Source organism: Brienomyrus brachyistius, chromosome 2 (assembly GCF_023856365.1).
Source record: "Brienomyrus brachyistius isolate T26 chromosome 2, BBRACH_0.4, whole genome shotgun sequence".
Lineage (NCBI taxonomy): Eukaryota > Metazoa > Chordata > Actinopteri > Osteoglossiformes > Mormyridae > Brienomyrus > Brienomyrus brachyistius.
The window spans coordinates 33,216,944-33,228,804 of record NC_064534.1 but is presented as its reverse complement, the minus strand read 5'-3'; the positions used below and the strand labels follow the sequence as shown (position 1 = coordinate 33,228,804).

General features: G+C 42.7%; 1 protein-coding gene across 2 annotated transcripts; it reads left to right on the top strand.

Moving 5' to 3' along the window:
- The first annotated feature begins 228 nt into the window (after positions 1 to 228).
- On the top strand, positions 229 to 11,861 carry LOC125710003 (protein FAM163B). 2 transcript variants are annotated; one of them, XM_048979145.1, is made up of 4 exons: positions 229 to 638; positions 7,681 to 7,749; positions 8,688 to 8,802; positions 9,237 to 11,861. In XM_048979145.1, the coding sequence occupies exons 3-4, from the start codon at positions 8,710 to 8,712 to the stop codon at positions 9,624 to 9,626; spliced, it is 483 nt and encodes a 160-aa protein (XP_048835102.1). In that variant the 5' UTR covers positions 229 to 638; positions 7,681 to 7,749; positions 8,688 to 8,709; the 3' UTR covers positions 9,627 to 11,861. The 2 variants fall into 2 exon arrangements, with proteins under 2 accessions (XP_048835102.1, XP_048835091.1); XM_048979134.1 differs by lacking the exon at positions 7,681 to 7,749.

Genomic DNA, 11,861 nt, shown 5'->3' with positions numbered 1-11,861 from the left:
CTTCAAAACTGTGGTTATTTATTTATTTTGCGCGAATTTAAGGATTCGTAATCGTCATTAATTCTTAATGCTGCATTCATAACAACAGTTGTATATTAATAGTGATGAACACAGACACCAGGAAATGGATTTTAAATTGTAAAACGTCTCCCTACAACCAATCAGCAAATGACGCACTGGTATAACACTTGAGTAAGCTGTACACTATAGTCCAGACTGAAGAGAAGGCCAACACGGAGATAACATCATGGAACGAGGGGCTGTAATACAGATTAAAACTCGTTTGTTTATGTGTCGTTTTAACTTAGGTGTATCCAGTTAAGAAGTTTGTTTGTTCTAGTTAAGATGCGTTGTAATGACGTATAAAACCGACAGCAACAACGATCCTTATGATAATGCGCGTATTTTTAAACACAAGAGGATCCAAATGTGGGTGTGATCAGATGCGAAAGCATATTGGAAAGTAACTGTATTCCGTGTACATTAGTAATTTTATTACCTCGCCAGCTGAAACCGTGAACATCGTTTATAGGGAATGGCCATCTATAATTGCTTTGAATTACATGAATGCCCAGATCGGGGCTACCGATCATAAACTATATCGGATACGAACGGGGACACTTCAAATATTGATTAAGGTAAGGTCAACGCTTCAGCAGTTATAGCAGTTTAGCAGTATATCTGGCTTTTTGGCAACTACGGACTCAACAGATGCAATTCCTCTCTGTTAGTCTTAATCCGTAACTATCCAGCATCCATAGCTGTCAAAAATATACCCGCATTCCTATTGAAAAAATCTTCGATTATTATTTTTTAAAAGTTAAAACGGCTCTAATACGATGCTGATGGGTCTGATCGGTCTTAAGGATGCTGTCCGTTGGACTGTGGTTTACACAGGTTTACTAAAGTCGTGAGATTGCATTATGGAGGTGATGGAATATATGTCTTCGAAGTTTGAGTGTGCTGTAGAAGGGACATTTCATTGTTTATTTTTCGCTTAATCGAACAGAACGAGTTAAGGAGCTAGACAAGAATGGCGATACCCTTGGGCTCCTCCGAGCGCTGCTTGTGACTGTTCGTTGGCGTCTTGTCCCCAGGGTCTGAATAAGCGGGCAGCCTGCTGTCCATGGTACTGATCTAACGCTTTACTAACGCTCCGCTGCTGTGTCTGTCGTCAGGCTATTTTCGTTTGTATACGCTTACCGGACACTGAAGAGTCACCGTCACACACTGTGCAGGAGACCATCCGCACACAATTTCAGAATATCTTCGTATAGTTAACCTGCCAAGAAACATAAACACCCAGAAAACATGATTACAAATCTTTCTCTAATTCTGTAATTTCCTGGAAATGTCTTTATACCCGAGCATTTAATCTGGTGAGTCTCAAATAGGCTACAGTTTGATAGGACAGTGCATTTATTTTATAAAATGGCTAATGAGCTCAACTTTAGGTTTCCACTGGAAATGCCCTAAAGTAGCATCTTATAAAAACAGTGGACTGAGGGCAGTGAAGTTTCATCTGGAATGGGAGCATAATAATGTTGCTGAATATGCAGCAATGCTGTTCTGGCATAACCCAGCTTTATCATTGTAAAAGTCGCCCGTCCTTCTGTTCTCCGTCTTTCCCACTTTGCCGTTGCCTCAAATCCTGTTCAGCCCTCAGTCACAGAGCTCTGTCAGGGTGCCCCACGCGACTCTTTCATCGGCGCCTATCAGAACACTTTGTGAGACACATACAGGCGGAGGAGCAGAAGCCCGAAGCGGCTGATTATCATTAGGGCGCGTCCCGTGGTCCACCCAGGGCCAAACGTATGTGTGGGGACAAGTGAAATTACCTCACGGATATTTGTATGTGAACATTGGAATAACAGGCAGTAACCTGTGCTGAGATATCAGTAACAGTGATCAGGGACTGAATCAACAAATTAATGAGTCTTCTACAATGATTCCTGGCATTCGTTCCGATAGTGAAGACAGTACAATTTCTAGATCGTTACCTTAATTATATATACCTGGTCCTAGCTACCAGTTTTAACATATTTTACAACGGGGGCAGTGGTGGCCTAAAGGTTAGGAAGGCATGCTTGTGATCGAATGGTTGTTGGTTCGAATCCCTAACCAGCAAGGTATCCCTGAGGTACCCTAGCAAAGTGCCGCCCCCAAGCACTGCTCCCAGGGTGCTAAATAATAGCTGCCCGCTGCTATGTAACATATCGGTTAAATGCCAAGGACACGTTATTGTGCACTGTGGCGTGTCGACAATTAATTGCATTCACTTCACTTATAACAGGCCAAATGAGAAAAAGACTATAATACAGATGAAACAACATAACAAAGAATCAGGAGAAATATTGCTATTGTAAACAAAGCCATTACAGTGCAACTGTAGCATAAATGGTAAAACCCATGCTGAGTGGAAAACAATTGGAATGGTAGTATCTTATATCAGTAATGGTTTTGATTTATGGGTTGATAGTTAAGACAAGGGGCGGCATGGTGGTGCAGTGGTTAGCACTGTTGCCTCACACCTCTGGGAGCCGGGTTCAAGTCTCCACCTGGGTTACATGTGTGCGGAATTTGCATGTTCTCCCCATGTCGTTGTGGGGTTTCCTCCCGGTACTCCGGTTTCCCCCCACAGTCCAAAAACATGCTAATTGGAGTTGCTAAATTGCCCGTAGGTGTACATGTATGAGTGAATGGTGTGTGAGTGTGCCCTGCGATGGGCTGGTCCCCCATCCTGGGTTGTTCCCTGCCTCGTGCCCATTGATTCCGGGATAGGCTCCAGACCCCCCGCGACCCAGTAGGATAAGCAGTTTAGAAAATAGATGGATGGATGGATGGATAGTTAAGACAGGACATAATCTCATGTGCCATGTTAACCTCTTAGATCAGGGTCGCACAATCTAGGATAAACAACATACCACCAGAGTTGTGAAGAACATTCAAACATGTTTCTTTCAGATGTTGGTTACGATCATATTTTGTGTGATTTCTACATATACTTTTGTTCTGAGAAACCTACTGAGTTATGTGTAATTTGCTGTGTTGTACATACTGAAGCAGATCTGCAAATGTTACACACCCTTCATCCTTAGATATACTTAGAAGGTTTTGTGGCTTTGGAAACAAATCTACATAAATTATTGAAGCTGAACGACGGGATAATGTTTCCACATGCAAATATCGATTTCATTAATGGCAGAATAATGATCACTTGATATGATAGCGGTCCATGTACATCTAAGCGCTTTAATGGCCTGAGCGAACACTCAAGGCACTCATTTCCCAGAACTTTTGGAGCAGAGCAGGAGCGCCCCGTGAATCGGAGGCCTAGGCACTCTGGGAGGCATCTTCGAGACTTTCCTGACCCTCCTACAGCCATTTGTTGGTCAGTGTAACTCATGCGTTGGCAAGGAGATGCAGCCGCCTGTTTGCTGGTGGGTGTGAGTGTGGGGGCAGAGGCTGAATTGCATAATGAGGCTGAGATTTAAGGCAGCAGGTATCTCTGAGTAGAGATGGGACCATCACCCTGGATCAGTCCTGCTGCATCCTCTTTTGCCTTCACCAGCCACCAGACGTCATGGACAAACCCATTAATCCACCACATTTGAAATACCTCTAACATTATTAAAAAACTATAGAGAGGGATAAAGACTTCATATCTCCTTAAGTGGTTTTCCTGCAGGGCGCTGTAGAAGAAATGTCACAATAACAGCAGTTCAGTTCTCATGCAACAATGGCTTCTGACTTAACCGGTTTTAACAGGATTTTTTATTTTTTTGCAAAAAACCTTTTTTTTTTATTGCTTTTACTTTCACTGAGAGGTTATATAATTCATGCTGCAGGACCTAGGGACCATGTAGCAGAGATGTCCAGAACATCCCTGCCTGCTTCTCTCACTTAAGCTCCTCTTCATAGTCCCTTCTACTCCCCTTGTCCTCATCTCTTTATAAACCTGCATGGTCCACTGCTGTATTCTCAGCCGAGTATGAATGAGGATTCAGTTTTGCAAATTCACCCTTTTCAAAAACAATAAAAACCGCTCATACTATACAGTGTGACATTTAAAAAAAAAATCAACTATATTTAATTTGGCCACATGGCAATAAATCACAATTAGCAACCTGATTTTCAGCTGCCCAGGAAGCTAATGATGCCCCAGTGGGATTACAGTACAAATTACACTCTCTGGTGATAGCGAGTTAGCCACAGCTAGCTTCTTTACTTCTGCGGCATCGTGAAATATGCTATTGTTTGATAGCTGACGAGTTCTGCATGATGTGGCTTTGTACAGTACATATGCTGCTTGATAGGCATTGCCATCTAATCACAGTGTGTAGTTCCGCTGTGTCTTCAGGCTCGCAATGAAAGCGTTTCATGTCCAAATAACAGGATCGCAAGACGTTTCATCTGAAAGCTTTCAGTAAATACACAGCTGTATAAACAATAAAATGTGCCTCCCTAATCTATATGGGTTTGCCTTGGATGCAGGCGTCCACTAAACAAATAACAAGGAAAAGCTCGGTAGGCTCAGCACAGATCCTCGTTTGCTTTGTAACGCAAAGTGGTCCTTCCTGTTATTCAGAGCTGACCAATCAGATGGCTGAGCCCAAGAGACCTTTGGACACGTGGAGCCACTGCAGCCAGAATTGCTGCTTCTCTACAAACATATTCACTGCATTTCCCAGTGAGCTCTCTCACAGGAGAATTTCGCATTATGTAAATCATTAATGGTTGAATACCTTGTTCCTCAAAGCGCTACATGATCTGACAGAATTATTGCGGTTTGCGTTCCTCTTATACAGTTGTTTGCTTGTTTAGACATTTTTCTTGAAACATCTAGATTTTCACAAGGAAACGAAAATCTCTGCCATGGAAACAGTCTGCATCCCCTTCGCCTGTTAGTACCATTTCATTCGGCGCAACAGTATTTCTGATAGAGTGCTGAGCCTATATAAGGAGAGAGGAGGGTGACATTTTACCTGCGGGGGCACAAGTACGTAACTTGGTAACCCAGTTACTACTCAAATACAAATGGACAAATGCAGTCACTGCGTGAAATACACGAACCGTTATGATTGATTAATGATGAACAAACATGGGATCAGTACATAATTAACAATTAGTTTCTGGTTAATTTACACATTAAGTAAGAGTGTACTACTACATTATTTGTGCCCCCTCAGGTAAAGTGTTACCGAAGGGAGTAATGAAGCTTTCATTTAGGTGGTCCGCTGGCGTAGGTGTCGCATGCAAGATTCCTATTCTTGCGGCACTGGTTCGATTCCCAAGTGCCTGGTTGGCTGTTTTTATGAAGGGTCAGTGGTTTATCGGCTGAAGCATGTGTGCTAGTGGTTGGAGGTTTGAATTCTGCGCTTGACAGAATAGTTACATGGCCATTAGTCCCTTGAGCAAGGCCCTTAACAGGGAAAACCTCCAGGGGCGATGGATTAAAGGCTGACCCTGTGCTCTGACCCAATCTTCACTCTCACATGTCTGTGTGAAAGGAGAGCATGATGGGATATGTGAAAATGCTCTTTCAAGAAGAATTTGTACAAATGGCAAATAAAGCCTCATTTCAAGGCAATAGTGTGAGACAACACTGATCAGTTTGCTGTAGATGCTGACCTGTGTTTGTGAATGTTTATTCCTGTGGTTAGTTGATGCTGGTTTTATAACTGAGGTCTCATGTGATTGGCTAGGAATCCTGAAGATTGAACTTCATTGGGGAAGGTGGAGCTGGGATGTCTAGGCCAGGGGTACAGTAAGGGCTGGCAGTTTGAGGTAGCCCATAGGATTGGGAACGTGTATGTCAGAGTTCCAGAGGCAGTATTATTCGGAACTCACCAGGAGCAACCTGAATCTCATTATCCAGTTATGTTTCGGTCGATTTGGACCTTTTAAATCAAAAAGGTATCTTTCTACCTGCCCTGATGTGTAATGGATTTCTGCTTCAGGCCTTAATCGTTATGTATGACTCAGTCTAGGTTTTCTCAGTAAGTTCTGGCTCCGTGACCATTGTTTGTTTAAGCGTCTCTCTTTCCAGACTGAATCAGTATGCATAGTTTGACCGTGCTTCATCGATCTGCTAAAATAGCAGGGGAGCACAGTTTTACCAAAACACGTGTCTCCACATTACTTTTCAGTCTCTGGGTCTCCTATGACCTCCTACGATCTCCTACGAAAAAGGCGTAGGAGATCGCCCACGCATTTATCTAAGCAGATGGAGCGACCAGGCATCATCTAAAATGTCATTGCAAGATTTCTCACTCCTGCTCTTCAGTTAAAGTTTAAACTGCTGCACATTGACCAGTTAGACTAGCGGCTCTCAACCTATTTTGCACCACAACCCAATTTTTACCAGGCCGGCTCAGTCGCTCTGCAATTTACGACAATCAAATCCTATTGCACAAATCCGATTGGACGTACCGATACATTTTAAATTAAGCATCTCTGGTTTGGCTTCTTCAATTGGTTGAGTGTTCGCTAGTTTTGCGCTAAGCATTTTCAGACCCAAGACTTGTTTATAGGTTAATTCTAGAATTGGGGCTGGGAAATCTGATCGTAGATCAGCATAGGAGCTTGGTGGTTTTAAAATGCCTTCATTTCCAGCTCAGAATTTGGGTTGCAGCCTACGGGTTGAGAATCACTGAGTTAGACCATGTGTTGATTCCTCTGACACTGAGAGATTCGCCTCACACAGCAGCTGTGTTGCTGACAATGCAGACACACCCATCAGACTTTTATGCTCATTGCCTTATTCTACCTAGTAGAATTATTACCAATTGTAGTTTATAGATTCTTCAAAGCACGAGCTGCTGGACAGTGAGTGTGATTTAAGACTTTGCTTCTCGCCTCATCTATTTGCCCTTACTAATCCTTACTAGCCTTATCGGCTTAATTATGTAAATACACTGCTGCTCTAAAATAACCAGATAGGCCATATCAAGTGGAGTAAAATGAAACTAAATAAAAAAAAGTAAGAAAAGCAGACGCATAAATTATTTTGAGGCGCGTATGTATTGGGAAAGCCAGCTCGATGCAGCATGTTCATGAAAACAACGATCAAGTGAGAGAACAGGAATGTGTCTCCATAACGTCGACGATCTGAGTCAGATTCCCAGAATGAACGGCTCATCAACATTCATCACCAGATACATGTAATCGAATTAAAATGACCAAATAAAACTTGGAACATAATCTATTACGAAAGCAGCACATGTTTAGTCTCACCACAGCCTAACAAACCTTGGTGCCATGTAAACTGCCCAGGGAGTCCTACATCCACCCATTCTGCGCCATTTTCCCATAATGTGAAAATGATCAGCAATCTTGTCCCATTAGCCAAACCAGGCTATTGTCATGTCTTGACCTGGCCACCAGAGGGAGGCTTGAGGCAACTTCAGACTTATGGCTTCCTGCCTATTGGCAAATTACATAGTCACTGGTTAGTAGCTGCACCTTCAGCCAGAGATACCATTTTAGTCTCACTTTGAGTGGGATATGTTGGTCACTTGTAAGGTTACTTGTCTGTGGGTTTTGTGAGCACGTAGGTCTCTGTGTCGGAGGATCTCTGGAATTTGTACGGTTTTCCCTTTACTGTTGTGTGTTTTTTATTATTATTATTTAAAGTCATTGCAGTGATCTTTGGATAAACGTTGTAAATTGACCCTTTAGTTTTCTCTTAGACTCTGACTGAGTTCGTAGCTAATCTGGGAGGAAGCAGATCTTCTCATGGAAGAACAGGTACAGGCAGCAAGCATATCAAGCAAACTACAGCTGAACTTGCTAAAAAATAAAATGAGTAAAATAAAAGCCTAAAAAAGAACATTACATTTTAAAATATTTAGAGTTTTTTTGCATGGGTTGTTTAATCATCCATTCTCAATTAATTCAGAGCGAAACACACTCTTCTATATCAGTGGTCTGGTTCATTCTTACATTTGTGTCCGGCAGAACATCGATGGATACTTAAATATTAATTTGTGTGTGGTTTAAAACACTCTAATGGATGGGGCTTTCATTGATCTTCATTGAAGAAAATCGGTTTAATGTTAATTCTATGTATTCTGTGGTAGCTCTTAAATTTGCGTTAGCTGATATTTACCTGCTGCTTCCTGTTACTTGTTCCTTGACAGGACTTTGCATAAAAAACAACTTGTTTGGGGTTTGAGTCCTCAGTAGTTTCTTTTGCTGGAAGCATAGTGTAGCCTGCATTTACTCAAAAGCTGCTTCCGTTACCAAATCTTATAGGTTTTCCTTCCGTATCCACATTTATACAGGCCTTATTTTATCCCAATAACCTAAAAAGAGATTCTCATTTCGAGTGCTGCTGCTGGGTCCTCAAGTTGGTGGCCATAAATATGCCTGTCTTTTTGATGGATGAATAAAGTAACACTGCTCATTACAGCAACACACTTATGGGAATAATGTAATCAGGATACCCAGCTTCTGACTGCTGTTAGCTTGGCTCAGATTGATGATCGGCCCGTCCGCGATAAATGTTTGTTTTTATTGCTACATGCATTTTTGCATTTCTCTTAAATGGTGGCAGCCATCTTCAGTAGTATTTTTGAATTCTTTATGAAGACACGGATATTATATTTATATGTTGGGGAAATGTTTTGAAACAGGACAAACGTGATATAATTCTCCTCTTGTTTCTTGTTGCTTCTCGCCGTCAGGGTTTAATGGAGAGGCTTTCGAATGACAGCTGGGACAGTGGTCATCACAGGTGGAATTTTAGCTACAGTCATCTTACTGTGCATCATCATAGTGCTCTGCTACTGTCGCCTGCAGGTAAGGTGCACCAAACACCCTGAGGAAATGCACAGCAAACGGCCTGGGTTTATCTGATTGGGAAGCAGACATTGGAAAGATTTTCACTTCAGTGCTTCAAAATGCAGTGCCGCAAAACAAAATCCCGGATCTCATTTTGCTGAAATGTTTCTGTTGTGGGCGGATTTGATTGAAGACTCCCGCTTAAATGTTTTGCAATCCTGTGCTGGTTGGGTAACGATCAGACTGAGACTGTGAGTAGGAATGACAATAATAGGCAGAAGAAAAACTGCTGCTTTTCCTTATTAGCTAAACTGTAAGTAAAAAGGGGACAGAGTCTACTTAGCCTGACCCCCCCCCCCCCCCCCCCCCCCCCCAGGAGCTGCAGAGTGTAGCCAAATTGTAATTAACTGTTTCTTCTCTTTCGCATGCACTTTCTTGGACACCGTTACCAGTATTACTGTTGTAAGCGGGAGGAGTTGGAGTCAGACTCAGAGTCGGACTCAGAGGAAGAGGAGGTGCACGAGGGAGACGTCTTCGGCATGACCCCCCACCTGCCACTCGATGCCGTGGCGGCTTGCACGGCCAATGGGCCTTGCGTCTACCCATCAGAGATGCCGCCCAGACTGGCGCGGTCCCACACTTTCTGCCCATCCTGTGCCCACCACGAGCTGCCCTTCCTGATGCCACGCCCGCACAGGCTTTACAATGGCGCAGACTGGGCCGGTCATAGGACCGTGTCGCGCTGGGGCCCCAGGATGGCTCCAGACAAGCTGCAGCTAACCCGCTCCGTGACCATGAAGGAGATGTTTACATATGGAAACAGCATCAGTACCGACGTCTAGTGCTCTTTCCGCACTGTCTCTCCCCCCCCCCCCTCAAAAAACACAGTTCAAGCATCCTTACATGTCATCCTGCCCCCTGAATATACACAAAAAAACAGTCAAGCAGATGTTTCTGTAAGTGGGCCTACTTAGACTCACTCGCTAGCTGATGTTTTTCTAAGAATTTGTTCCTGGATTTCCTGGTGAAACTCTGGCAACATTGCAGTTCTCATCTGTCTTTCTAGTCGAGTATTTCCTTCAAATTTTTCAGATGTTTGGGTTCCTATCTTCATTCTGTGCTGCTAATGGTCTCAGGGGAAATGGACAAAGGATTAAAAGTGAGAAAAATGTGTCAAACCCTGCTTCTTATCCCTGACTCCTATAAAATACCCAATCTGAGCTCACTGTAGCCTTTGGCTGCTGGTGCTGCATCCAGTGTTATGCATCGCTGGCCAGTGGAACAGAATTCTGCTTGCCTGGTGCACAATTACTGCACATCGGAGTCAACGTCTTTGATTGTATGTTTCTAATGTAAATATTTCTACCGCCTGTAGCATAATGTATAAACGGAAGGACTATGCACGATCCTGAGTTGTCATGTACCGGTGGGCGTGTGATGTGAAAATGTACTCTGACCTTTGGTGGAAGCGGGACCAAGTGAGCACACTGAGTGTGAGGCTCACCACCTGGGTGACACATCTCCTCCATGACCTGCAAGAGTGGACAATACCAAACGAGAACTATCATCACTGATAATTCGGACAGAAGGGGAAAAAAAACCCTCTACTTTTGATGAAGTACTTTAAGAAAACCTAAATCAATTATGAGCTATTTTAGGCACAATAACAATGGTATTTTTTACACTTAGCTAAATTGCGTATTTTTTTACTTTCGATTAATAAGAGTCAGTTATAAGTGACAGTTAAGCTCTTCGCAGTACCATGATCAGTTTATCATCATTTGGTTCGGTGGACTGTGCTCTTTCTCTGTGATTGTTCTGTGCTCGCAAAGCATCATGGGACTGGAAATGGTTGCTACATCCTGCGCTTAGCAGTGTAGGACTAGGCCCCTGGCCAGTTGCATCTACTTTTCCCAGTTTATTTACTTGAACTGGGTGGATGCGTGTTGCACACCTGCAGGATCATACCATTCTTTGCCAGCCTCAAAATTTGATTTGCCTTATTTTTCACAGTGAAGAGTTGGAGAGGCTGACAGACGGGAATTTTGGAAACGGATTCTGGTGTCAGGGGGAGCTGCAGCTTCTTTCTGAGGACTGAATTCTTGATATTCTTCCCGCCATTATTTTATTGCTTTTACTTAAAATTTCGATTGTTGTTTCACCCTGAACTGGTGAAATGCTGCACGGCATGAACACTGTAATGCTAAAGCTAGTGTTCTTCTGCGCTTGTTTTTAAATGCTGTTCTGTCGTACTTGCCGCATGTCTGAGTACAGCTCATAGCAGTACTTAGTGGCTGCTTGGGGCCTCATGACCACTAGAGGGCCCCATATCACCATCACGTGGAAGTCTACAGTACTGGTTTTGAATTTGGTTTTCATGATATTATGACAATGGCCTGTATTTTGGTTAACATTTATGTGAAAAATATGGAGAACATGTGTCTCAAAGCTTGATTCATCTGATCCCAGAAAATATTTGCTGACTAGTCAATGGCACCATAGTTATTTCTGTGCATGCAAAAATATGACCTTCGTTTTGCCAGATGCCGTCTCTGAGAACTTGGTTATTTGGTAAGGCACCGTATCCCAGCTAGATGTGCAGGGTGGATGATAACTAGCTGGAAAAGCTGGGATTTTGCTTCTGTTGTCCTACTAAACAGAACAGATGGTCAAAACCATCCTATGGAAAAAACAAATGTTCATGCAGGTGAGCTTGCATCTTGAAAACACTCATCATCCTGCTCAAAAAGCTAAGCTATGAAAAAGGGCACGTTTGTGAATATCAGTGTTACTGTAATACACCATTTATTAGCCTAAATGTAACCACTTTAATTGTGTGCATCATCATCATCCTCATTACTGCTGCGATTTTAGGGGGTAAAAAGGAGAAACTGTATGTGACTAAACAGAAGGTGTCTGATCAACTCTATGTCCTTCATTAATCTTGAAATGTTCTGTATATTATACAGATCTTTACACATCCCTACTGAATCGATAAAAGATATGTATTACTTATTTGGTATTAAACATTGCAGTTTGATCATTTTCAAGAGCCTTACTAGACGATGCTATTTTAT